Here is a 27,481-nt window from a genome sequence, read left to right as displayed (position 1 = left end):
CCATTTGCATAATGAGATTAGGGTGGGGTGTCCAGCCTTCTCCACTCACAACGGAACCAATCTGTGAGCCCTGTGTAAATCAGACACTGCCTCCTCAAACCTGACTATAGTAAAATTGGGAGCATTGGCTGACCAGCCGGTCTTTTCTGCTTGGAGACCCGTCTCTCTATAAAAAGAGCTGTTTCTCTTTCTCTTCTCTTCTGCCTATTAAACCCCCATTCCACAATTCCCGGTGTGTGTCTGTGTCTTAAATTTTCCTGGCATGCAACGACGAACGCCAGGGTATTTTCCCCAGGCAACATAGCTGCTTCACTGGGTCAGCCAGGCAGAGTAGCAGGCAGGGCAGCTGCAGGCCTGCTCAGGGGCACTGGCTGGTGCTCTGGCCTCACTGCCTCTTTCAGCATGTGCTAGCAGCCCAGCTTGCTGATGGCCTCCAGGTGAGGCATCCAGCGCTCAGGGAGCCATTCAGCTCTGTCGCCTCTGCTGCTTGGGACCAGTTGGGGCCCGCTGGGGCCTCTGCTGCTAACACTACTATCTTTATGCTTTACTGTTTGACTTAACTACTTAAGCAACAGTGACTGGAGACAAAATATAATAACTTCAAAATATAATAATAAAAGTATATAAAATGACTTTCTAGGCTTTATGGTATAAATGCATCAGGATCTGCCTGGTAATGCAGCTATACTGTAGTCAGTAAGAGAAAGAGTGTTCAAAACAAAGCCAGAGGAGCATAAGCCAAGTTATTTGGGAATTTGTAAATACAACAGGTATTTCAGGTTCAAGTTCAGGGATGATTACCTTTTGCTTGCTGCAACCTCTGTCTCCTGGGTTCAATCGATTCTCCTGCCTCAGCCTCCCGAGTAGCTGGGATTACAGGAGCCCTCCAGGTGCCCTCCACAACTTCTGGGTAATTTTTGTATTTTTAGTAGAGGTGGAGTTCACCGTGTTTACCAGCCTTGTCTTGAACTCTTGACCTCAATCGATCCATTTGGCTGGGCCTCTCAAATTGCTGGGATTACATGTATGAGCCACCATCACCAGGCTTAAGTTTATTCCTTCTGTCATCTCTCTCCACACACACACTCATGCATATACACATCTATAGGTCATTCTGTTTGTTAATTCCTTTACTTTTATGGATGAAAATAGAAAATAATTTGTAGGCACACATGAGTTATGTAGGAGTGATGACCTTTGAAAGTAAAGACGATCTAATCAGACACTGACAATTTAAATTGATGATGAGCTATGCTAAGATGTGGCAAGTTGAAAGGAATGGACAACTTATATTTCTCTCCTTCTTTCTCTCATCCTCCGAAATCCACATTGCCTCATAATCTTTCCCAGGTCATCCATGCTTCTGAATAATCCACTTATTTCATCTCTTCACCCTTATACATAGTGAACAAAGGCACTCTTGGCATGACCAACTTGTGGTCTAGGCAAGCCCAGTCTTCAGCTATGACTGCAGTATTGTTCCATTGATGTGAAACTACTGATGCCAGCAGGTCTGAAGGACCCCATGAAGTCCTCAATCACTAAAGAATGCAGTTTCCACATCCCGATGATGTCATCTCTTCCCCTGACCTGTCAGCAATCCCAATTTTCCAGCCCCTCAGTCTCCGTAATTCCCTTAAAAACCCCAGCCCAGAACTCCTCATGGAGATGGATTTGAAGGTTTTTCCCATGTCCTTGCTCAACTGTCTCTTAATCATTAAACTCTCTGCTGCTAACTCTGCTGTCTCAGTGTATTGGTCTGCTACTGCACAGCAGGCATATGGACTTGGTGGTCCTGTAACAATTGGTCTAAAATAATCATAATCCCAATGTCTTTGAGTGGATTGTCTTAGTTGCTGGCATGTGAGGAAATTCTGAATAATAGGTGAGGGATAGTCTTATAGATGGGTGACTAAAGAAGATTCTTCCTTTTGATAAGAACAGGCACACTAAAGAAATATTCCTTTTGGGGTCTTTGGATTTGTTCTATGAGGGAGTGACACTTGCAGCTGTTAGAGGTTTCTCCTGACCATCATGAAGAAGCTTGAGATCAAAAACTGATAGAGTGAATATGTTGCAGTCCTAAATTCACTGGAGTTCTGAATCAGCTCACCCTGGGATTGGTTATTATGTGAAATAGTAAATGTCTTTTTGCTTAAGGAATTTTTTGTCATGTTTTCAGTTACTTGTAGCTTAAAGCATTCTAACCGATAAAGGTAGTATTTTTCTCTATTATCTAATAAAAACCTTGATATAGCAAACTTGTATAATTTCTGCACAAAAATATCAGAGAATTTTGCAAAGCTTTGCATATTTTATTTCTCTTATGTATATATATAAAATTATAGATATTGATATCTATATGCATAATAAATTATATATAAATCATATTTATAATTAATATATAATTATATTACATATAAATTATATATATGCATATATGTAACATATTTTGTATATGTATTACACATGTATATATGTTTAAATATGTCTATATACATGTATATATTCATGTGTATATAGGTGTATATACATTATATCTATTAAATACAGATCTATTGTATCTATAAAATATATATTATATATACACATATATTTCCCTGGAGTATAAAATAGGCCTTGCTGTGTTATTTTTTAGGAATAATGATGACATTGTATTAATTCTGTCTTTTCCCAGGAGAAAGAAAAATGTTACATTGTTCAAGTCCCAAAGTCTTTCAGCCTGAAGCCAGGAACAATTGTTCAGTTTCTCTAGAATATCAAGGAAGGAAATCTGGATTGTACTTTATGTGCAATGGGGAGTCATTAAGGATTTTATGTAGGTGAGTTACATTTCAATTGTGTTTTGAAAAGTGCATTCTGGCTGCATAGCAGAGAATTATTTATAGGAGAGCAAGAGGGAATCAGTGAGAAGAAATCAGGTGATAGAAGAGATGACAGATTGGACTAGATCAGTAACAGTGGAGATACAAATTTGTGAAATGGAGACTTGGGAAATGGAGATAGAGATTTGGGAAATATTTTGCAGACTGAATCAATTCGACTTTTTGATGGGCTGGATATAAGACACCAGTGAAAGGTGAATAGAGGATGAATCCCAGGTTTTGGCTTGAAAAAACTGGGCCGTGTTGGTGCCTTCCTTGAGATGGGAAGAAGAGATGAGAAAGTTATTTAGGGGAGAGATAGAGAGTTCATTATAACATTATAGACTTACTTAGTTTAAGGTATCTAATGGCTGTGCATTTGGAGAAACCAAGTAGAATTTGGATCTATGAATCCATAGCACATGAGAGACATCTGAGCTAAATATATACATTTAATTATATATATATATACACACATATATATACGCATGTTTTTGTACACAGACACACACACACATATGTACAAACACATACGTATACAGGATTGAGTGATATTCCCAAGGGGGAGAGAACAAACAAACCAAGAATCCCTAAATATGAGCCCACAGAAATGTTAGGTAGAAGAGGAAAAGCAAAAACACTGAGGAAGAACTGCTAGTGAGGTAGGAGGAAAACCAGGAGATGGTTTTGAGTGTCTCAAATAGGGAGTGAATTGGTATAGGATTTTATCACTGTCCAGTTCTACTCAAGTGTTGATGCTGGGCTTTCTTTTCCACACCACTACCACTCCTCAGGGTGTAAAGAATTAAAAAAGTACTAGACTGATGAAAACAGGGATTTTCACACAGGATATTCACATGGGGGCTCAACACTGTTTTAGGGTGATGACTCTTTTCATGAATGATAAATGGATGATACGCAGATATCTGAAAATGGAAGGACATCACTATACAGTGAAAAGAAAAACAGCAATGGGGCATCTTAGTGAGGGATGTTATTTACTTACTTGAAGAGGGAGGCATGGCCTTCAGACACTGTATGGATGGAATGCTTGTGTCTCCCCAGATTAATCTGCCGAAGCCCTAACCTCTAATGTGAGGGTATTATAGGAAGTAGGGCCTTTGGGAGGTAGCTTCAGATATGGTTGTGATTGCAGGGCCCTCATGATGGGATTAGCATCCTTATAAAAAGAGACCAGAGTGTGCTGTCTCTCTCTCTCTCTCTCCCCCACTCCCATGCGAGATACAGCTAAAGGCAACAATCTTCAAGCCATGATGGCCCTCACCAGAACCCAGCCATTTGGTCACCCTGATCTCAGACTTTACAGCCCACAGAACTGTGAGAATTAAATCTTGTGTTTAAATCACCCAGCATATGGTATTTTGCTATAGAAGCCCACCCTGACTAAGATTTCAATTTAGCTTCCATGTAGTTCCCTGGTGCTTGGCAATCTCCTGACTCACTACTTTGTTATGTGATCTGTCCCAAGTCAGTCTTTCTCTTCCCATATCCCCCTACTCCATTATTCACCCTCTGTGGCCAAGTCTTCCTCCACCTGAGCTCTTTGTAGAGGAATGAAAAATTGTTTGAATATTAAAGTAAGTGAAGACAAGAGAAATCTTGATTTCTTTTGATAGTAGGATGATCTTTGGTGAGCTTAGGAAAAGTTTCAACCAAGTAGTCATAGAATGATCCAAGTTAACATGAATTGAGCCGGGTACAGTGGCTCATGCCTGTGATCTGAATACTTTGGGAGGCTGAGGCAGGCGGATCACTTGCAGTCAGGAGTTCAAGACCCGTCTGGCCAAAATGGTGAAACCTCGTCTCTACTAAAAGTACAAAAATTAACTGGGTGTGGTGGTGCACGCCTGTAATCCCAGCTACTTGGGAGGCTCAGGCAGGAGAATCGCTTGAACTTCGGAGGTGGAGGTTGAAGTGGGCCAAGATCGTGCCACTGCACTCCAGCCTAGGCAACAGAGTGAGACTCCATCTCCAAAAAAAAAAAAAAAAAAGGCAAGTTAACAGGCATTGAAAATTAAAAGGGAGGTAAAGAAGGGGAGTTATCTGGTTTGAACAACTTGAGAAGTTTTCCATGAAGGGGAGTTTAGAAATGGTAGGAAATGAAGCTGAAACTGAATATATGGTTGAAAAGGATTTTTTTTTTTTTTGAAGATTCAGGATAAGAAAGCATTTTTACATGCCAGTGGGAATAATTTGGTAAAAACAGGAAGATCGATGGTGTAAGAGAGAGAAATAGGGAATAGTTGAAGAAATTATGTTCTTGAAGTGTAAGAGGGTAAGATAGCTAGAGCATAAGTAGAGGGGTTCATCTTTAAGAGGAGCAGGGACAAGTCTTCCATCAAGATATGAAAATACAGAGGAAAAAAATGTAGTTTAGGAAGATTTAAAATTTAGTAGTGGGAATTTAAGAGTACTCTCCTATGATGGATATTTGTCAATTTTTGCATATTTGTTTATTTGGAATCTGTTTTCTGTTGAATTTGAGAGTGCTATTCTGATGATGGTTTTATTTTGTCAATTAGCTGGTCATTGAATAGTTATCTGATAGCAATGGACTTGGGAAGACTTTGAGGAGTTGGTTCCAGGGACTATATCTATTGGGGTAGGCAGCTGTTATAGAGGAGCCAGCTGTTAATGACAGAAAGTCCATCCTAGCAAGTAGAACACAATTGGCATGTTTAGTGATAAATAATGGAAAGTTCAGGGGAGCAACTAGTGATGGAGGAAGAAATGGATTAGAGTATAGCAAGATACATTCTATCAGGTGGGTTGAGCATAGTAATTAGCAATCTAGAATTAGCAATTTTGGTACATAGACTGGTATATAGTTTGCAGCAGGAATGCCTGCCATCAGTTAGCCTGTCCTCCCCAGTTAATGGTGGTTTAATAGCACACTTCAGACCAGGCGCAGTGGTTCATGCCTGTAATCCTAGCATGTTGGGAGGCTGAAGTGGGTGGAGGTCAAAAGTTTGAGAGAAGCTTGGCCAACATGGTGAAACCCCATCTCTACCAAAAAATATAAAAATTAGCTGGGCATGGTGGCGGGCACCTGTAATCCTAGCTATTAGGGAGGCTGAAGCAGGAGAATCACTGGAACCTGGGAGGCAGAGGTTGCAGTGAGCCAAGATAGTGGCCATTGCACTCCTTCATTCTAGCCTGGGAGACAAGAGCAAAACTCCATCTCAAAAAAAAAAAAAAAAAAAAAAAAAAAAAAAAAAAAAGCAGACTTCAGTCCCAAGAATTAGAGTAAGGCAGGACCCTATCCTAGCTTTCTGAGAAAATCATTGAGATGGTAAGTTTGGCATAGAAAATAAGATGTGAATCACTTTATCAGGACTGTCATGTTAATTTGGAAAGTGGTCTTACAAAAATGTAGGAGTTTAGTTCCTTTTTGAAGGATCTATGATTTCTGGGGTCTGAAGTTTTTATATGGGTAGGGTCTCTGTAAGTGGGTATAAAAGGAAATAGTTTGCTAGACAAGGTGGCCCATGCCTGTAATCCCAGTACTCTGGGAGGCTGAGTTGGGAGGATTGCTTGAGGCCAGGAGTTTTGCGATCAGCCTGGGCAACATAGTGAGACCCTATCTCTACAAGAATAAAAATAAAACAAATTATCCAGGCATGGGAGTGCACGCCTGCAGTCCCAGCTATTTAGGAGGCTAAGGCAGAAGGACTGCTTGAGCCTAGGGGTTTTGAGACCAGCCTGGGCAACATAGTGAGACCCTAACTCTATGAGAATAAAAATAAAATAAATTAGCCAGGCATAGGAGTGCATGCCTGCAGTCCCAGCTACTTAGGAGGCTAAAGCAGGAGGATTGCTTGAGCCCAGGAATTGGAGGTTGCAGTGAACTATGATCACACCACTCCAACCTGGGTGACAGGGCGAGACCCTATCTCTAACAACAAAAACTAAAACATTTTACTGAAAATACCACAAACATCATTAAATCTATAAAAATAATGTAGCATTTTTTTATTAACTGCTTGACATAACTCTAAAGTGCTTTTTTTCTTCCAAAATATTTTAGGTGCATGCTACTTGATTATATTTTAGTATAGCAATATTTTATGTTTTTTATATATTGATAGCTTTGAAAACTTTCTTTCAGTTTTACAACTGTTTATTTCTAATGACATCCTAGCATGAAATCTGGCACATTGCAATGCATAAAAAAAGATGTACTTGCCGTTTTTAGTACTGCTATGGTTTTGTGTCCTAGAAGCACAGGAATTCTTATAAATTAGATCTTGCACATTTCCAACCAAAAGAAAAATATGTAGGGGAGTTTATAATTGTATATGCTGCTGCATTGTTCAGTGTACTTCTGAAAAGAGAGAATTTCCATTTTGACTAGGATTTGATAAAGACCAAATCTTTTTCTTACACTTTTCCTGCTAAGCATGTTAGTTTTCTATAATATAACAAATGACCACAAACTTACTGTCTTAAAACAATACATGTTTATCTCACAGCTTTTATGGATAAGAAGTCCAGGTACAAACTGAATATTTTGTTCAGTGTTTCACCAGGCTATAATCAAGGGGCTTGCTAGACTGTGTGCTTATCTTGAGGTTTGACTAAGGAAGAAACCACTTCCAGGCTTTTTCAGGATGCTGGAAGAATTTATTTCTCTGTCCGACTGAAGGCCCTAGCTTCTTCCTGGCTGTTCATTGGAGGCTACCCTCAGGTCCTAGAGGCTGTCCTCAATTCTCTGCCGCATAGTTCTCTGCAAAGGCATTTACAACATGACTGTTTACTTAAGGGTGAATTTCTCACTTCAGTTTGCTAAGATAGTCTTATATAATATAATGTAATCACAGGACTGATATCCTAGCACCTTTGCTTGGTAATGTAACCTGATCAAGGAATGACATCTTATTAATTTGCCATAGGCAAAGTATGATTGAAAGCAAGTTACAGGTTCCAGTAATGCTCAAAGATAGGGGATTACATAAGGGTGTGTCATACTGGGAATTACCTTTGGGTATACATGTGTAATAATTTTCCACAGAGAAGCTTCTGCACATTTTATGTCTTTTTTCATCCTTACCACTTTTGTGGTTCTGTTACCATATGTCTAGACACATTCATATAATGATATAAACTCTGGCCCTACATTTTCCAGTCCCTATGCCAGATAAGTCACTATGGTGGGTATTTTTTCTAGTATTTTTCCTGGAAGTTTCTTGCAATGGTTAGCAATGACTTAGCTTAACATGAAAGTGACCAAGAACCACATACTATCCCTCCAGAGTCAGTCTAAAGATATTCTTCATTCAACTTCTCCTTGGCTGGATCCCAAAAATATACATGGTCATCCCAATGCCACTTCATCTGAGGGTAAGGGTGACAGAGGAAAAGTGAGAGTGGAAAGAGATAGTCTTAACCAATTGCAATTAAAATATCCTTTTTTGGTGTGGATTTTATAAAAACGTGACCATGTGAAAACATATTTTCCCGGGCCACAGGATTGGGCTGAAATAAGTGAGAAACTTGGAAATTAATTTTCATGAGCTTTATAGAAAATCCATTTTAAGTTGCCATTTATTTATTAACTAACTTGACAATTATTCTCTGAATCTGAAGTGATGGCCAGAATTTTTTAAATGTATGAACATTACTTATCCAATGAACCAGTTATAAAAACAAACAAATAAATGAAGAAAAAAAATGGGAGCCAAGAGCTCCCAAGAAAGTAAGTAATTAGGCAGAACCTATCGCTTATACATCAGATAAATATTCTAACCACTAGAGTTTAAAACACTTGGATTTAATTTATTAAAAACAATGAAAATCTGTTCCTTTCCCTTAGAGTTACATTTATTATGCAGTCATTTATTATGTATTCAGAGCTGCATTTATTTTTTATGCATTGCATTTAAATTATGTGCTACTTAAATTTGTAGCCTATATACTCTAAATTTTGTTTTGAAAAGTTAATTGGTGATTATGGCAGGTACTGCAGTTTTCTGACCCAAAAGGTCAGAAAAAGATCTCTTTTTCTCTCTTCCTCCTTCCTACCCCAAAAATAAAAAATAAAAAAAGCCTTCATTCTTTTTTAGTTATCAGATTGCTAAGTGTTCAGGGAAATTGAGCCCTGTCCCACAAGATGAATTATTCCCTTAAAGTGTTCAGGTAATTTTCTTTGCCAGTGATTTGTTTAGGGTCAGTCATGTGTCTCAGTTCTGGCCAATTTAAGGGGAAGTACTGAGAGTTATGGAAAAGAGAGACCTATAATGAGAAGTCATTCTTTCTACCTTTGACTCCTAGAATGTTGACAGCCAACTTCTAGTCAGAAAAGAAAAGCCTAGTAGAATCAAAGAAGCTGAGTCAAAGCTCTGAATTAACTGATTCTGCATACCCACCTCTGGACATCCTATAAAGTGAGATGGAAAAAAGCCACTTCTAGCTTGACATTTTTATTCCTTACAGCAGAATGTCTTCTGATAGAAACAGTGATGTATAAAAAAAAGTCAGACAGCCGGGCGCGGTGGCTCATGCCTGTAATCCCAGCACTTTGGGAGGCCGAGGCGGTGGATCACGAGGTCAAGAGATCGAGACCATCCTGGTCAACATGGTGAAACCCCGTCTCTACTAAAAAAAATACAAAAAATTAGCTGGGCATGGTGGTGCATGCCTGTAATCCCAGCTAGTCAGGAGGCTGAGGCAGGAGAATTGCCTGAACCCAGGAGGCGGAGGTTGCGGTGAGCCGAGATTGCGCCATTACACTCCAGCCTGGGTAACATGAGTGAAACCCAAAAAAAAAAAAAAAAAAAAAAAAAAAAAAAAAAAAAAAAAAAAAAAAAAAAAAAGTCAGACAAACATACACACATGTAACATTTATTGTGTTTTTTCTTAACACACACACAATATGAGTTCATTTGGGAATTTGGAATTACAGGAATTCACAGGGAAGAAAATTTTTAAGAAATCACGCAGGTAACTATATTAACACTTTTTGTATATATTTATCTATTGCTGCTATGCATACATTTTATATGTTGCATAACTTTTAAAACTAGACTAATTATTTTAAACTTGATTCTTAATACTCTTAAAACATGATAAGCAAGATCAGATTGAATCTGATTTTTTTTCTTTTAAAATATTTTTTTATTCATATGAGCACAATGTGTAGTAATTAAAGAAGCCCAAAGCATCGGTTCAATGTAGGAAAGTACACCACGGTAAAATAGATGGAATTCTAGAAGTATTTTAACTATCTAAAAATATTATCTCTTTATGACTACCACCTAAGTTCGAAGACAAGGTCTCTTTCAGGAAATTTCTAACTCATTTATGCTATGTTCTCTGGTGGAGAATGTTTGTGGTACCTCTCCCAAAATATTTTTTTAGCTACTATATTTCTGTTGAATAGGCTTAACTTGAACTAATGTAGACTTTGTTCAATTTATTGTCATTAGTTAATGTCACTTCTTTACTAAACTGAATTGCTAAAAGCAATTCAATTTTTAACTAGTTTTATAGGCTAGGTAAAGGAAGAGAAACCAAGATAGAATCTCAACTATCTGATATATTAGATTCACTCTGTAGAACATTTCCTTTTTTACAAGGAATCCTTACCATTTATTATAATAGGACATAAAATAAATAATTATAATATCAATTATGAAATATCTGTTGAGTGGAATATCTTTAAAAGCCATATTTATCTTTGGAGCTATACATTTTAGTTTATATATTACATTATAATTTATACATTGTACATTATAATTTATGGACCATAATATGAATATTGAATTATTTCTGTTTTTTATCACATATTGAGCCTTAGGAGAGTTTGTTAGTTTGAAAACAATAATTAAGCATATTGAAGCAATCTTGTTTCAATATTAACATTTTTATGTTTGCATATAAACAGATTAATACATTCTGTTATATTTTTATTGTAATAGACTCCCTTATAAATACTCAAAGTCAAATAGGAATTCTTAACCTTTTTTTGTGCTATGAGCTGCTGTCGCAGTCTGGTCTATCTCTCTCAGGATTGTGTTTTTAAATGCATAAAATAATATATAAGACTAAAATTTAAAAATACATTGAAATATAGTTTTTTTTTTTTTTTTTTGCATGGACTGTAGGTTAAGAACCCCTGAGTCAAGATTTTGAATAGCCCTTTATTTAATGTGTCAAAAAAAATGCTCAAGGAAATACCTCAGAGAGATCCATAATGAGCCCACAAGGAGAACCAAGCTGAGATACATTCCTTAAACATATGTAATAAAGCCCTTAGATTGTATGTGTACAAGTGTGTTATTTTTGCCTTTAAATCCAGAAGAATTATCAGTTTAGAAATAAGTATATCATAGAGACTTAGAAAACATTGATTTTGTTTTAACTTATTTACATCCCTGTGTTGTCTATGAGAACTATAAAATCTTGGAATGAGTACAAGCCAATTTTGAGCAGTTTAACACACTACAGATTTTTAGCCTTGCCCAATTCAACTATAGAACTGGGCCATGAATTAACCAATTAAAGATATGAGTTTAGTAATAAAGAAGCTATGAATGAAAGGGTGAGTACACAGAGGCAGTTCAAGTGAGACAGAATTGGAAAATAAGGTAGGATATGAAAAAAACCAGTAACACAACACTATAAACCTGAAGCATAAGAGGAGCAAATCAAAGAAAGAAAGCACTTACCATTAGCTGGCAATTTACTTTCCATAATACCACACACCTATTTAGAGTATTTAGAGATTACATTTCATCTTTTGTGTGGCATTACATAGCTCATGTTAATATAATGGTATCTTACCTATTTAAAAAATGTTAAATGTTTTAATTTCTTTTAAGACCCTCATCATGTTTTTCACATTAAATGGATATTATACTCCCATTGTTTTCATCCCTTCCCTATTTTCATGGAAGAGGTAGACACAAACCTGAATTAAATAAAAAGGTGGTGTTGTGCAGACATATTTTCGAAATCATACAATTTAAAGTGAATATCAGTAGGTGTTAGTTGTGCCATGGGCTGCTGTGGCAGTCTAGTCTATCATCTCAAGATTGTGTTTTTTAAATGCATAAAATGATATGAATAGAACTAAAATTAAAAACCTACATGGAAATATAGTGTTGTGCTTAGGCTGTAGATTAAGAAACGCTACATCAAGATCCTTCCCTCCTTCCCCAACACACTCTGTCTTCTTTGACCTGTACAGACTGAAACTGTAGTTTTCTCTCCAGAGTTCCTTTTTTGTATCAAGCGTCTTTTTGTTTGTGCATTTGCTTAATTTTGTTTTAATTTTTCTGTTATTTATGAATTATGGATTTAGTAAGATCAGGAGATAGACAAAAAATTCTTCACATTATTAAAATAGAGGGCATATTATATACATAAAGCATACTCAATATGGGTATTTTCTTAATGGCATTTGAAAACATTGTTATTTTGTGGTAGTTAGTTACCAGAAACTCCATAGACTCTACAGCCTAGAGGAATGTTCCAAATCCCTGTCCAAATCCTAACCCCTCTAAAATATCTGTTTATATAGAGGCACCTCAAAACCTGTTCCACATAAATGGGATGAAGGAGAACTACTCATAGTCTTGTCAGGTTGCTGGAGTGGTTGGTGGGGTTGGTTACTGACTCCTCCAAATGTCAGAATGCTTTTGAAGCCAAAGAGGAAAATAGATCCTTTTTTTTTTTTTTTTTTTAACAGAAGGGAAAATTGACCTCATGGGCAAGGGACTCTGTGCTCTATGTATTACATAGCATAAGACTCTAATTGCTAATATGCCTCTTTTGGAGAAAAACTCACCAAAACATGCTGAGTTTAGAACTGTGTTGTGGTTTCTCACCTTTGTTTTTTGGCATCCTTGTGCATTACTTAGACTGCATGTGTTTTAAATATTTGTACACTGTTATGCAAAGAGAAAGTGGTAAGAAACCTACATAATGTATTATATGAGGTCAGAAGAGGCAGAGATTAATTTAGAAGCTTATGATGAAGAGAAAATATTTTAGTATTTTTCCTGAAGTTTTTTCCTTAATAATTGAGGCTCTGAAAATGGAGTTTCTAAAAGAATAAGAATGATAACTTAAGTGTAAATCCTGCTTTATTTGTATGTAAACACGTTGGAACATTTGTGTTAATCATTCCCAGATGAAGATATTCATTACTTTGCCCTTCCTCATATGACTTCTTGTGTAGTCTGTCAATCACAGAGAAAAATATCCATAGATAAGTGGATCAAAGCATGGGTTTAGGAAAGCAAAGAGAAAGAAGAAATGATTTACTGGATCTGACACCCTGTTTAACATTTCAGGATCAAACCAATACCAAATTCCTAGGACATAGTAGGGAGTCCAGCAGACAGTAAATGAAGTGGCAAATGCAACCGTCATTTTTAGAGTCCTCAGCCGTGCTCTTGGTATATTGTTCTTGGACTGATTCAGTTGTAGTTCTATTGGATAGAGAAAAGAGAAGATGTTTAAAGATCAGTTTTCTCACAAAACCAAAGTGGACAAAAAGGAAAAGAGCATCACTAATTCAACTTAATCAGAAAATTTTCAATATTTTAAATAATAATAATTTGTTTGAAAAGCATGTTTTTATAAGAGTTTTCCACTATGTCAAACAATGAATAGAAAAGATTGAAGATGATAGTGCTCTTATTTCTGTCAAACTAAGGTGGATTTGAAATATGCGGTACTCAAACTCTTAACATATACATTTAAGAGAGTAGATGGGGTTAAACTCGGTTGAATTCTTTTTTAAAAAAAATATTGTTTTATATTATTTATGTTTTGGGAGGACTGGTGGGCTACATGAATAAGTTCTTTGTCAGTGAGTTCTGAGATTTCGGTGCACCCATCACCTGAGCAGTGTACATGTACCCAATGTGTAGTCCTTTATCTCTTGCCACTCCCCACCCTTTCCCCTGAATTTCCAAAGTCCAATGTATCATTGTTATGCCTCTATGTCCTCATAGCTTAGCTCCCACTTATGATTGAGAACATATGATGTTTGGTTTTCCATTACTGAGTTACTTCACTTAGAATAATAGTCTCCAATTCCATCCAGGTTACTGTGGATGCCATTATTTGATTCCTTTTTATGGTTGAGTAATATTCTATTATATATATACACCACATTTTTTTATTCACTCATTGATTGATGGGCATTTGGGTTGGTTTCATATTTTTGCGATTGCAAATTGTGCTGCTATAAACATTCATGTGCAAGTATCTTTTTCATATAATGACTTCTTTTCCTCTGGGTAGATACTTAGTAGTGGGATTGCTGGATCAAAGGGTAGATCTACTTTTAGTTTTTAAAGCAATCTCCACACTGTTTTCCATGTTGGTTGTACTAGTTAACATGTCCACCAACAGTATAAAAGTGTTCCCTTTTCACCACATCCCTGCCAACATCTATTATTTTTTAATTTTTTGATTATGGCCATTCTTGCAGGAGTGAGGTGGTATCACATTGTGGTTTTGATTTGCCTTTCTCTGATAATTAGTAACATTGAGCATTTTCCCCTACACTTCTTGGACATTTGTATATCTTCTTTTGAGAATTGTCTATTCATGTCCTTTGCCTACTTTTTGATGAGATTGCTTTCTTTTTGCTGGTTTGTTTGAGTTCTTTGTAAATTCTGGATATTAATCCTTTGTCAGATGTACAGATTGTGAAGATTTTCTCCCACTCTGTGGGTCATCTCTTAACTCTGTTGATTATTTCTTTTGTTGTGCAGAAGCTTTTTAGTTTAATTAAGCCCCATCTATTTATCTTTTTTTGTTATTGTTGCATTTGCTTTGGGGTTCTTGATTATGAAGTCTTTGCCTAAGCCAATGTCTCAAAGGGTTTTTCCAATGTTATCTTCTAGAAATTTTGTGGTTTCAGGGCTTAGATTTCAGTCTTTGATCCATCTTGAGTTGATTTTTTGTATAGGGTAAGAGATGAGAATCCAGTTTCATTTTTCTACATGTGGCTTGCCAGTTAACCCAGCACCATTTGTTGAGTAGGGTGTCCTTTCCCCACTTTATGTTTTTGTTTGCTTTGTGAATTCTGACTTCAGAACAAAATTATGTTCACTGAGTATCTATGCCACTAAGGATAGCAAGTATCATGTGTGAATGAAAGTGTGCTAACCCGAATTATCTATCTCAACTGTTTGCTGCTTTCTATGATATCTGAAATAATTTCACTTTTTATATAAACACAGCCTTTAAAGTTCATAGGTTACACTTGTGAAGAAATTTGCTGGAAATTAATGGAATTGCTGACTTTTAACAGTCAGACTGCTTACATGAAATTTTGAACTTAGTTCTTAAAGGTAAAAAGCTGCAAATTTGAAGTGCTCAAAATCTGTTCTTGTATTTCATAATAAGAACTTCTCTGTTAAGTAAGAAATACTGTTTATACACTGTTTTCTTTTTTTGAGGGAAACAGATAATGCTATTCAGAAATAGTCATTTTAAAACTTCTCATTAATTGGTCACTGAAGAGTGGACATATAGAGGAAAACATTTCCATGCATGGTGTCTTATATTATGAAATTATTTTTTGTCTAGAAGTGTTAAAATAAGTAATTTATTAAATACAGACTGGTTATGGATTTTTGGCAGACAAAATTAATTACCATTTACTGCGTGCCTTGCTAGAGGCTTTGCTCCTTTCACACACTATTCATTTAATCCTCAATATCTGACACATAATTTAAAATTCAAAAAAGCATCTTGGCTTAGCACAGTGGCTGAAAATGAAAAAATATCAAGACAACCACAACATGTCATGCTTTTTCCTCTTTTGAAACATTGTCATATATGATAATTTGTTTACTGTTTATGACTTTTCTGCTATACTGTGGTCTCCATGAAAGCAGGATAATTACTAGATTTTTCTTATTCACCATGGTATCCCCACCTAGCACAGTTTCCAGCAATAGTGAGTAGTCAGTATGTATTAATCAAATAAATAAAAGAATAAATAAATAAATGTGTTCATAATATTTCTTGCTTCCTGCCTCTGCTTTTTTGTATTTTTGCTTCTGTACTGCTCATATTTCTTCAGATTAACCCCTATTTATCATTCACCTTCCTATTTTCTTTGTTCCCTTCTTAGATATTGCTTATAAAATAGACTCTCTCAAGATAAGATTTTGAAGGCAAATTGGTTTTGAAGTATACTTTTTTGGGAAATATTAAATAGCATTTTGTGTTGCCAGGTGGAAATTGCTCAATTACTTATTACAAAGCATCACCATGATTCTTTTCTTTGCTTTTTTTTTTTTTTTATGAGTTGGAGTCTTACTTTGTTGCCCAGGCTGGAGTGCAGTGGCACCATCTCAGCTCACTGCAACTTCTACCTCCCAGGTTGAAGCGACTCTCTGCCTCAGCTTCCCAAGTAGCTGAGATTACAGGCACATGCCACCGAGCCCAGCTAAGTTTTGTATTTTTACTAGAGATGGATTTTCACCATCTTGGCCAGGCTGGTCTTGAACTCCTGACCTTTTGATCCACCCGCCTCGGCCTCCCGAAGTGCTGGGATCACAGGCATGAGCCACCACGCCTGGCCACCATGATTATTTTCTTTTGAAAATATCTACTGAGACTGTTCATGCCATCACAATTAAGAAGATTTCCCTGTTAAGTTATACTAGATATAACTTATGCACTATGCCATTGATAACATGTCTTTTGGGTGTCATGCCAACATAACAACGTTTATTTCATAAATTTACAAATTTTAATTTTTGGGAATTCACCATATTACTAAAGCAAGAAAGGTACAAACACATCTGTGAAGTTTTGAATGAAATAATCAATTACATAGTCAATAATATTTCACATATTAACACACACAAATGTGCATAGTTTATGTTGTGTAAATATAGGGGATTTGAATATAAAATGAAACAGCTTACTGGAGCTAGTTTATTGTATAGCATTTAGCAGGTTGTACTTTGCTGTAGTCTAGATATCACAATTTGTAGTTGCAACACAGCAGAAACCATTTGCCAATGTCTATCCTGGGTTTTAATGAAATAATCATTCTTTCTTCTTTAATTTCATGGTGCAAATGTAGAACATCAGAAGATATTAAGTTACCTCATCTGTAAATTGAGGCTGATAAAAACATAATAAAAATATTACCTCATAGGGTGATTGTGAATATTAAATGAGCTAATATATCTAAACTGCTTAGAACAGTATGTGGCATACAGTTTGTGCCATTCTGTTTTGAGTATTGCTCTTTAAAAACTGCTCACAAATTACACTAAATCTAAGGAATACATACTGTGGGGGTCCTGATGAAGGACCCGTGTTAGGGTGAAGATGATTTTTGCATTGCAGATCAGCATGATGAGAAGAGGGATAATGAAGAGGCAGCTGAAGGTGAAAAAGTTATAAAATGCTTGATGCCACCATTGTGGAAAACTGCAGTGTGTTACACATTGAGAGAAAACTTTTGTTTGTCCAGAGCTGTCTGTTAGATGAATCATCCTGAAGATGTATAACTGTATGAGAAAATAAAAAAGTTATGTTACTTTTTTCCAAATGGTATTTGAAAGTTTTCTCTTTGGTACTCTGCTAGCCTTCTATCATGTTGTTACCTAAAGCAATTTCTAAGCTCCTTAGTATTAAACTTCTGACATTTCTATGAAAAGTCATGTGAATATTTACAAAATATGTTTGGGTAAGTGTCAATAGACTGTAAGATTTCAGATTTTTTTGAAATTATTTCAACCTTGAAGAATAATTTTCTCTCAAGTATTAAAACCTTGTTTGTATTTTCAGTTTCCAGTACAATGAAAACTTTTTGCAAGTGATTTTGCTCACAGTTATATCTGTAGTAACTAAAACTGTTTCTGGCACTTAGAATGTACTCCTCAAAATACATATTTAAATTTTGTTTTAGAGACAGAAACCCTATTAAAATGAAATTTTAAAAAATGGTCGAAAGACATGAAGAGACAATTGCTCAAAGAATGGTAGAACATGTCAATTAAAAGCCAAAAAAAAAAAAAAAAACCCAGGAACCAGCTGAAAAGAGCTTCCACTGGCCAAATCTGGGTCAGTTTAAACATTAAAATACAAAAAAGAAGCTGATCTAAAAGAATGATAAACTATTGAATAAAGTAAGAATCCATGAACCTATACTTATGAAAGTTATAAAATAACAAAAACAATAAATAAATGGGAGGGGAGGTTGAGAAAAAGTTCTTCCATAATGTAGAATGCCAACTAATAAATGAAAAGGAATAATAGAAATAGTGATTAACATTTGGCAATCACTATAATAATAAATGATTACAGCAAGAATCATCAATAGCCAGTAAAAATAATGGGTGTAAGTTTGAGGAGAAAAGGATATTTATAAAATCTCTAACTATCAGCCTGCAGGATACTTATTCATTATAAGGAATATAATTCCTTACAATATAATTCCTTATATTCTCCTCTTTACAGAAGAGAAATATCTAGATTAATATGTTAACATTACCAATAATAGGACCTATTTACAATGTCTATCTCCTTATGTAATGCATTGAGAACTTAGCATCACTAATTTTGTATTTTTGATTAAAGTGTATAACCTGAATCTAACTTTGAGGGAACATCAGACAGAAATATCCCCCAACTGAGGGACATTTTACAAAATGACTGGTTTGCACTCTCCAAAAATGTCAATATTATGAAACACAAAGAAAGACTGAAGAATGGTTCTAGCTAAAAGAATCCTAAAGAGGTATGCAACTGAATCTGACACATAATCTTGGATTTTCTTTTGTTAAAAGGGCAAAAATGAAACTGGGACAACTCATGAGCTCTGAATAGAACATACAAATTAAATAGTGGTATTGTGTCAATGTTAGATTTCTTATTTTGACACTCATTACTGTGGCTATGTGACAGGCCTTCAACACACATTAAAGTATTGAGGGATAATGAATAATCATGTGTACAATTTTTATGTTGGAGAAAATCTGGGTGAAAGTATTTAAGAAATCTGTATGATTCTTGTAACCTTTCTCTGAGTGTCAAATTATTTTTAAAAAGCCTTTATTCTACAACTTTTAAAAACACAAACTGAATCAATAATTAAGAAAATATTGCAAACAGTTTTCAAAAAAAATTCTAGTGGACATTTATTCATTCTTTCTGTATTCATCAAGCACTTCTTACCTAGTCATTTATAAGATTTTTCCCTGAGAAGTTTCATTTTATTGTGAAACATTAAAATGAAATGTTAAGAGAGTGTAAGCATTTTTAAATTCTAGCAAGTAAATTCAAACAAAAATGTTACAATATTTCTTTTATTTTTAAGAAAATGAGGGATTCTATTATTTTTTAAGTTTTTGATTGAATTAGGAAATTTTAATTTTAATTACAATATTAAGAAACAAGATTCTTTTCTATGCTACCAAAAAATACTATAAAATATTTTCAAGAAAACACTTTCTATATACATATATATATATTTTTAAAAGACATATTCCACTCCCACTCCCATCACCTCAAAAGAGAAAGAACCCTGGCCCTGTTAAATAAGTTAAAAAGCCGATTTTCAGTTTCAGATCTTTTTTTTTAATCAAGGAAAAAATATTTTTAAATTAATCCACTAGAGGGCGTCTAATAATTTTACTATCACTCTTTAGTCAAGAAACCCCAATAAGTGCATTCAGCTCATTTCATCTGATTCAGACTTTTTTTTTTCCATATTACAAAGTGAGTCTTTCAGTTTTCTATAATTCTTTGTAACCTGACCTTATTTAAAGTTCAGCTTTGAATTAGATCCAGCATATGCTGTGAGTTAAAGTCTTTGGAAGGGTTACTTCACATGGAACCCCAGAATGTTGTACTTTAAGGTCTTAGCTACTTCTCTCTGCACCATCCCAGGTGGATTTGGAACCAGATAACCCGAGTTTTACTTTATTCTCTGCCCTGGGCCACATTTTTACCTTACTATATCATGTTTTAAAGACATAATGATGTCACTGACTGGCTGATGAACTCACAAGCATAGGTAGTATGTTTATGCAACATGATGAGGGGCAAGTTTTTCTCTAACACCACAAGGGTCTCTGGCCCAATGAGTGGAGTTTGATTGTAGTTCTTGCTACAGGTATAATGTTATTGCATGCCAGCTTTGAGAAGAGATGAAAAGATTTGAAAAACAGTGTTTTCTTCTGTGTTTGTCCGTATTTCTTGCTCAGGCCTCTCAGGCATTACTTGGCCTTTCTGTTTCCTGGATTCTATAAGATTCTAAAAAGATGGGTTGTGTGTGGTTCAAATTCGTTCATTTGTAAGTGGAAAAATATTTATAATTAAAAATGTGTGTGTGTATATATATCTATATCTATATCTATCTATCTATCTGTCTATCTATCTATCTATCTATCTATCTATCTATAATGTAAAGCCATAATGATGAAACTTTCAATTAGCAATGGCTTTGAAACATAGTACTATGATTGTGTTAATGGTTATAATATTTAACACATACTTATTTTTTAAGCAACTCTTTGATAAAACTAACTGTACCAGATTCTGTCTGTCATAAAAGTTATATCCTTCACTCAGGGAATTTAATATTTGGTAGTGGAGATATAAAATGTATGTGACACAAGTAATGCAAGATAGATTGATAAATTTTAAGAAAGGTATAATAAAGTATACACAAATTAAGAATCTTACTTGGCCATAAAATTAACTTGCTGTTGTCTTGGTTCAGTTTATTCTGTGCTCCAAGGCTGTGTTCATTTGAATGATTAATATAGAGATCCACTTTACTTTTAGTTGTTCATTTGTCCTTGGATTATGTTTCTTTAATTTCAGTATGTTTCTCCTCTCTTATCCCTGGCCCTGGTTCTTATCAGTGTTTGCTTTATTTTGCCATAAACAAGAATATTCTGTTTTCATTTTTCACAGCCAATTGCAGTTGTTAATTTCTTCTTAGAATATTATCTTTAATGCTCACCTTATTCACACTAATTACACCCTTATCTAGTGTTGTTCAAAGATAATTATCTTCAGAAAAGTGCTTCAGTTTCCTCATCTACATAAATGGAGAAAATGGTAATATCTACCTCTAAGGCCTGTCATGACAGTAAATGAGTTAATACATGAAAAGTACCTGAAATAGTGCCTGGCACACAGCACTGTATAAATCTGAACCATTACTACAATTAAACACTGAGGCACACAATTTTTATGTGTATCCATATGCATTTATATATGCGTATCATATTTATTTTTTTCTTGATGTCTTTTAAGCATCAGTTTTCACTTCAAGCTTTTTCTGCCTTTTCTTCCCCAGCCTCCTACATGTAAAAAGGAAATACACAATATTGCAGTGTTCAGTGTGCAGAGCTGGGTAGAGTGTAGCAGTTAAAAGATCTGGCTATGAATATGGCCATATACGGATAACTAGATATGCTGATATACCAACATTTCCACTTATTAGACAGTAATCTTGGGCATGTTATATAATATTGTAGGTTTAGTTTCTTCATATGTTAAATAAGGATAATGATCGTACATAATCTTTGTGATTGTTAGAAGCATTATATGAAATATTGCATGTAAAACCTCATTCATACGTTCATTCATTCACTGCCTGGTCTGTGAACCTAGCAAGTAAAAGCTTTTAGCAAAATTCCTGGCACATATTTATGTCCTCAAGTATTATTTATCATCATCAACATTATTGCTGTTGTGATTTCTGCTAGTAGCACACTACTATGTTCTAGCACAATGTTTGGCATATTGTGCCTGTGTGATAATATTTATTGAATTTAAACTGTTTGCCAAGTTCAGTAGTGCCAAATTTATACCACTAAATACTCTGTGTGTTGAGGCAAGCCTCCACACATCTTCAGAGGACACATCTTTACACCAAAGACTAAGGAGTGGCTCATATTTCTTGCCCACAGGCCTGGGTTAACCATAGAATTTAAAAGCTGTCAATACGTAATGCTCTATATTAACACATATAAGCTAGTGATAAGCTTAACATAGATAAACAATGAACTCTTTCTGCAGATAATCTGCTATTCTGGAATTCTTGTGGTATTAAATGACTCTTATTGGAAACCATGTGATTTTTAATTAGATATGGACAATATAATTTAGGAAATATCTTGTCTTCAATTTAAATTAGCCAAAGATACCCCAGAGCATGTTTATTGCTTTTTCTTTTCCTCCTTCCCTCTTTTGTTTTTCTTTCCTACCTTTCTTACTTTTTCCTCCCCTTCCCTTCTCTCCCTCCCCTTCCTTCTCTCCCTCACCTCCCCTCCCCGCCTCCCCTCCTCTCTCCCTCCTTTTCCCTCCCCTCACCTCTCTTCCCCTTCCCTTTGCTATTTCTCCACATTTATAAATGATACCTCCAGGACTTCAATTACTGTGCTCTGGCATGTATAGTTTGCAGAGTGAGTATGATAGTTTTGTGACCAGGGAGTAGTTTGGCCAACTTTACTAATCAGTCTGAATGCATGCTATAATTTTGAAAAATTTGAAATAATCCACTTTTATATAAGCATTTCTTTTTGCTGTTTCTTAAAGAACCATGCATTTCATACTATTTCTGTACTTTTTCTTTCCTGACTTCAAAAACTTTTTTATGAAAGAAAGAAGAAATGATGGGCTTAGGAAGAAAGGAAAAGAAGAAAAATATACATTAAATTAGTATTTAAAATTAAGTTATAAAGTCTTAGATGATTTTATATATTGTTTAATTTATTCTTTACAGTTACTCTTTTAAATGTAAGTAATTTGCTCACAGTCACATAGCTGGTAGGAGGTATTACTGAAATTTGAACCCACCTCAGTTTGAATCTCATACTCATGCCATTTTTACTATCTCATTGGCTTTTGAGCTTTGTTGCAAGGAGATGTGAAGTCTTTAGTAACTGTGACTGGGAGCTAGTGAATAATGAAGTAGAGGGCTGGTCCGCCCTTACCTCTATTTTAACCAGAGCAGCTCCACTTATATCTGTTTCATTCATTAGAGCTTTTTGTACAGGATTTTTTTATGTACAGGAATTTTTGTACTATATTTTATTTAAAAAATTTTAATAGACATATAATATTGTACATATTTATTGGGTACATTGTGATATAGAATTTTGGAAAAAGAATTCTGATACTAGCATGAAGTTTGAAAGTTTCTATGCTGCAATATGCTGACACTTCTGAGAAAGCATCCCCAAACTATTACAGAACATAGCTTTCTGAGGTTAATAATGAGGAAAGTTGAAAATCTAGGAGGCCAATTTGCAATTTGGTCATTTTGAGCTGAGGCAAAATGTCATAAATTCTCAGATCCCCAGGTCTGAGTGGTGTCAACATGTTTGTTAATTTTTTTTTTCCAACTGGGGTATGAAATACTCAAGTAATAGAAAATTAGTATGTGCACCAAAAGATGAAAATTAAGTTACCCTTTTAACGTAAATTAGGTACAATAGGATATACCTTTGTTAATGGGCTTATCCACAGAGCATGGTGAAGTATGAGACACACTCATCATGCATCACAGTCTAGAAATAAAAAGCCCTTTCTCTCTCGTATTCCTTATCAAATATATGTAACATTAGTTATGGGATTGAAAACTGTTTTATTGAGAGAGACTGCAGAGAGTCATAATAAAGGAAAAGAATAAGACAACATTTGTCCAACAGAGCAAGTGACATTGAGAATGCCAATGAATACTTTTAAATCAGTGCTTTCTGAACTGCAGGATATGCTCAGCAGTGAGTTGTACTCAACATTAAAAAATGAAATGTAACAGAATAGAATATTTATTCATCAAACTTTTTTCTCAGTTGTGCGTGTGAGAGAAAGAGAGACAGAGTCACAAACAAGGTCTCAATGTATGTAATTCTTACTTTGGATTATTGCAAAAGGATTTGAATGCAAAAGGATTTAGACCTTAGCTCTTTTATATGTGAAATAGGGATAATAACACAGCTCCTATTTACCTCATAGAGCTAATGCAAATATCAAATAACATTATACTTATGTGAGATTATTCAGGAAACTTTAGCAAAGTGCTTTAAAGTGTTGTTGAAAGAAAGGATGAGTCATGTGTTTTACAAAATGAAATAACATCATTTTCTGTGGCTCATATGCACATACATCTCTCTAGTAATATACTTGAGGTCAGACTATTACATGAAATTCGTAAACGATTCAAAATTAAGTTCCTATTTTATTTTTGCTGCATCAAGTTAGGTAAATATTTGGCATTGTCTTTCTATCATTGCTACTATATACTTAGATGAAAAAAACTGGATTAATAAAGCAATATTTTATTTGTAGCTTCTGGGAGACTTCTTTTAAGAATAATCAAATTGTGAGTTTGTCCTTCAGTTATTATCACAAATAGAATTATTTCTACTTCTTTTTGGGTTTTAATCTACATCACCATGTCAATTACTTTCCACATAGTTGTACTTACACAAAGATCTTATATTGCCAACAGTCATGTCCTAAAGCAAATGATTTTACTTCTCATAGCCTGCCTTTCCTCTCCCTTCTAACAAACAAATAGGCAGAAAAAGAAACTCTCCTCTTCTCAACTAGACCATTTCAATGGGTTTACTATTTAAACTCCTTGGCCAAAAAAATTGGCACTTTATTTTCCCCTGCTCTATTATTAACTTTCTCAGTCCAATTTGTTGTCAAGTTTTGGTTTTCGTTTGAAATGTCTCTTTTACTATCAATGCTCTTTGATACCACCCTAGCCCACAACCTGATCACTTCATTGCCAGATGATTTGAAAAAATTCTTTGTTTTACTCCACTCCATGTGGGCCTATATAAATTTTCCCCAACCTTTTTTTTTTTTTTCTTTTTTGAGACAGGGTATCATTCTGTCACTGATACTGGAGTGCAGCATGGCTCTCCGCATGTCTGCCTCCCAGGCTCTAGCGATAGTTCCACCTCAGCCTCCCGAGTAGCTGAGACCACAGGTGCGTGCCATCATGACTGGCATTATTATTATTAAATTAGTTGATATGGGACCTCCCTATATTGCCCAGTCTGGTCTTGAACTCCTCGGCTCAAGTGATCCTCCCACCTCAACCTCCTGAGTAGCTGGGACCATAGGCACAAAAGTGGAAAGAAAGAATGGAAAATTTTAAGAGCATAAGCCTTAGCTAAATCACCTCATTTCAGGTGATATATTTGCTGAACTTATCCTTGTATATTCCATCACTGTGAAAGAAATCACATATTTTTCTTCAGAAAATGAAAGCATTTTAGTTTTCCCCATTCCTCTTTCACATATTCAAAAGAAATATTAAAGTGAAAAATTGGTGGGATAATATAATTATTCAGCTTTCTAGTGTCTTGTACTATATAGTGAATTCTGCATGGACTTTATTTTTATTTTTTAACCATCTGGTCAGTTAAAAAAGTCTAGATAAATTTCCATTTTCAGAGGCAAGTTTTGAAGGATCCTATCTGACTCGTTTCTTGACACATCCTTGTCCCCTGGGTTTATCATGTAGTACATTTACATGCAAGAGAAAACTTGTTCATCTGCTATTAAGAGTCTTTATTTTCAAGAATTTGTCATTTTCTTCAGGGATCTGATTGTTGAAATGGCAGGTTCAGCAGGTCAGTTAACCAGGCTGGCTCTGATGAAGGCAATCTGGAAAGATGACTGCCCTCCGTGGGGAGGCCCTGTGCCTACCCTGTCTGTCATACGGCTTTCTCAATAACCTGCCCCCAGCAAAACTCAAACTAGCTTTGGGAAATATTTGGATTTCCAAATGTCCAAGATTTCTTGCTTTTCTTCTATATTCAGTCCCATTTATCTACAAACTGCAGAGCAACATACTAATAAAGACTAATTCTCTCTAAGCTGCAGTGACAGAATTCTTAAAATTTCCACTCAAGAAACTCCAAATAGGAAACATTATTAGTATTTTCTACCTAGGCAAATTTCATAATTCCTAAAGATTATCTTAAGTAAACATTAAAGCCATGACAACCAGAGCAAAAAGAAAAATAAAAGAATAGGATGGAGATAAGGTCAATTTTGAGAGTAGCAATTTTTGGGGGAAGCATTTGCTACATACTAGAGATTGTGTGAGCCACTTTATTAATTTATTCATCACAAAAGCAATATTAGTAAACATTAACCCCTATTTTACATTTTATCAGTAAAGGAACTGAAACCAGAGAGGTTAAGAAATTCGCTCAAAGTAACGGAACAGAGAGCCAGAATTAAACTTCACTCTCTGACTTCCAGTGCCCAAGCTCTTAAAGGTAATACATTACTTCCTTTGATAAAACCTTACATCACATTTAGATAGGAAATCTATGATTGCCATATCCTAATAAGTTCATGCATAATGGCTTACCTGTGGTCCTGCAAATACACTACTGAGGATCCAGGCCAGGCCAACCATGGACTGTCCAAGCTTTCTGTTGCTTTTCAAAGCTAGGGGTCTTGTGATAGCCAGGAAGCGGTCCAGGCTAATCACCACCATTATGAAGGCTGGGGCATACATGGAGAAAAGCTTTAGATAACTGAGGACTTTGCAGAAGAACTCTCCAGCATACCATTGGACTGTAATGTTCCACATTCCATCCAGTGGCATGACAATCAGAGTCTCCAACAGGTTGGCTAAGGTCAGATGTTTTAAGAGCAGCTTCATTCTTGAGAGTTTTTTCCCTTTCTCTTTCTTCTGTGTCCACTTCTGAAGTTTCAACAAGAAAGAAGCATTAAAGTTTGTAGAGAGTAGAAAAAGGAAGAAAGTAACTGTCACTCGGATCTTTCCAGACAAGGTGAGAGTGGGGAGGTTGCCCTGCATCAGTGGGATGCTGTCATTGATGGCTAAACAGTGATTTTGATTCTGTTCGGGAGAGGCACTGTTTGCCATATTTCCCCAGGATGGAGCTTCAAGACTTGTGTCTCTGGTGTATCTGATATTTTATTGTAACTGAATATAAAGTCCTGTTTTATTTCTGCCTTCTTTAGATGGAAACGTCATAGGTTTAGACGTATGTCAAATTTTGTCCCTGAGATACTTAATGTGAAAGATCAAGGTGAACTTATTTTGTGTATTGGTAATCCAACAGAGTACTAAAACAGAGCAGGGCAAACACATTCTGAGGGCCACATGTAACTGTACTACCTCAGCAGATGGCCTGGCTTTCACAATACTCTTCCTAGGTGACGAAGGACACACACAGCCTGATTTGGAATTTAAAAGTCAGGCCTGGTATTATGATTTAAATAACTTTTCTAAAAACTATTTAGTGTTAGTGTTCTGTCCAACATACAGATGTAGAATGATAATGAAGAAAAATACAAACAACTTGATCCAATTAAAATCTACAGTCCTAAGGAATCAACACATTTCTTAAAAACATTTCTTTGTTTTCCTCTTCAAACACACTGTTGAGAACTCGAACACTGTACAAATTATCCACTTAAAATTATTCTACCACAAATTAAAACTTTAAATTAGAATCAATCCACTTGGCTGCATTCAAATTTATTAATCAGTCTTACTGGTCAGATCCATGCTTAAGTTGGAGTAAAAATGATTAATCATTTTTTAAATTATTGCCTTGATTTTTGTAATTATCTAAATATTTTACTTG

The 27,481-nt window shown here is 35.4% G+C and overlaps 1 protein-coding gene and 1 non-coding gene across 3 annotated transcripts; one reads left to right on the top strand and one right to left on the bottom strand.

Moving 5' to 3' along the window:
* Positions 1–9,710: 9,710 nt before the first annotated feature.
* GNRHR (gonadotropin releasing hormone receptor) lies at positions 9,711–26,801 on the bottom strand. Of its 2 annotated transcripts, none has more exons than XM_017516572.2 (3): positions 26,233–26,801; positions 17,161–17,380; positions 9,711–13,318 (listed from the first exon to the last, which is right to left on the bottom strand). In XM_017516572.2, exons 1-3 carry the CDS (start codon positions 26,752–26,754, stop codon positions 13,074–13,076), a joined length of 987 nt encoding a protein of 328 aa, XP_017372061.1. In that variant the 5' UTR covers positions 26,755–26,801; the 3' UTR covers positions 9,711–13,073. The 2 variants fall into 2 exon arrangements, with proteins under 2 accessions (XP_017372061.1, XP_017372064.1); XM_017516575.2 differs by having other exon boundaries at positions 9,975–13,318; positions 17,161–17,252.
* Positions 19,832–19,991, top strand: LOC119469199. Its single transcript, XR_005198016.1, has one exon. It is a non-coding gene; the product is annotated as a small nucleolar RNA SNORA62/SNORA6 family (small nucleolar RNA).
* Positions 26,802–27,481: the final 680 nt, after the last annotated feature.

Source organism: Cebus imitator, unplaced genomic scaffold (assembly GCF_001604975.1).
Source record: "Cebus imitator isolate Cc_AM_T3 unplaced genomic scaffold, Cebus_imitator-1.0 Scaffold594, whole genome shotgun sequence".
Classification (NCBI taxonomy): domain Eukaryota; kingdom Metazoa; phylum Chordata; class Mammalia; order Primates; family Cebidae; genus Cebus; species Cebus imitator.
This window is presented reverse-complemented; position numbering and strand designations above follow the sequence as displayed.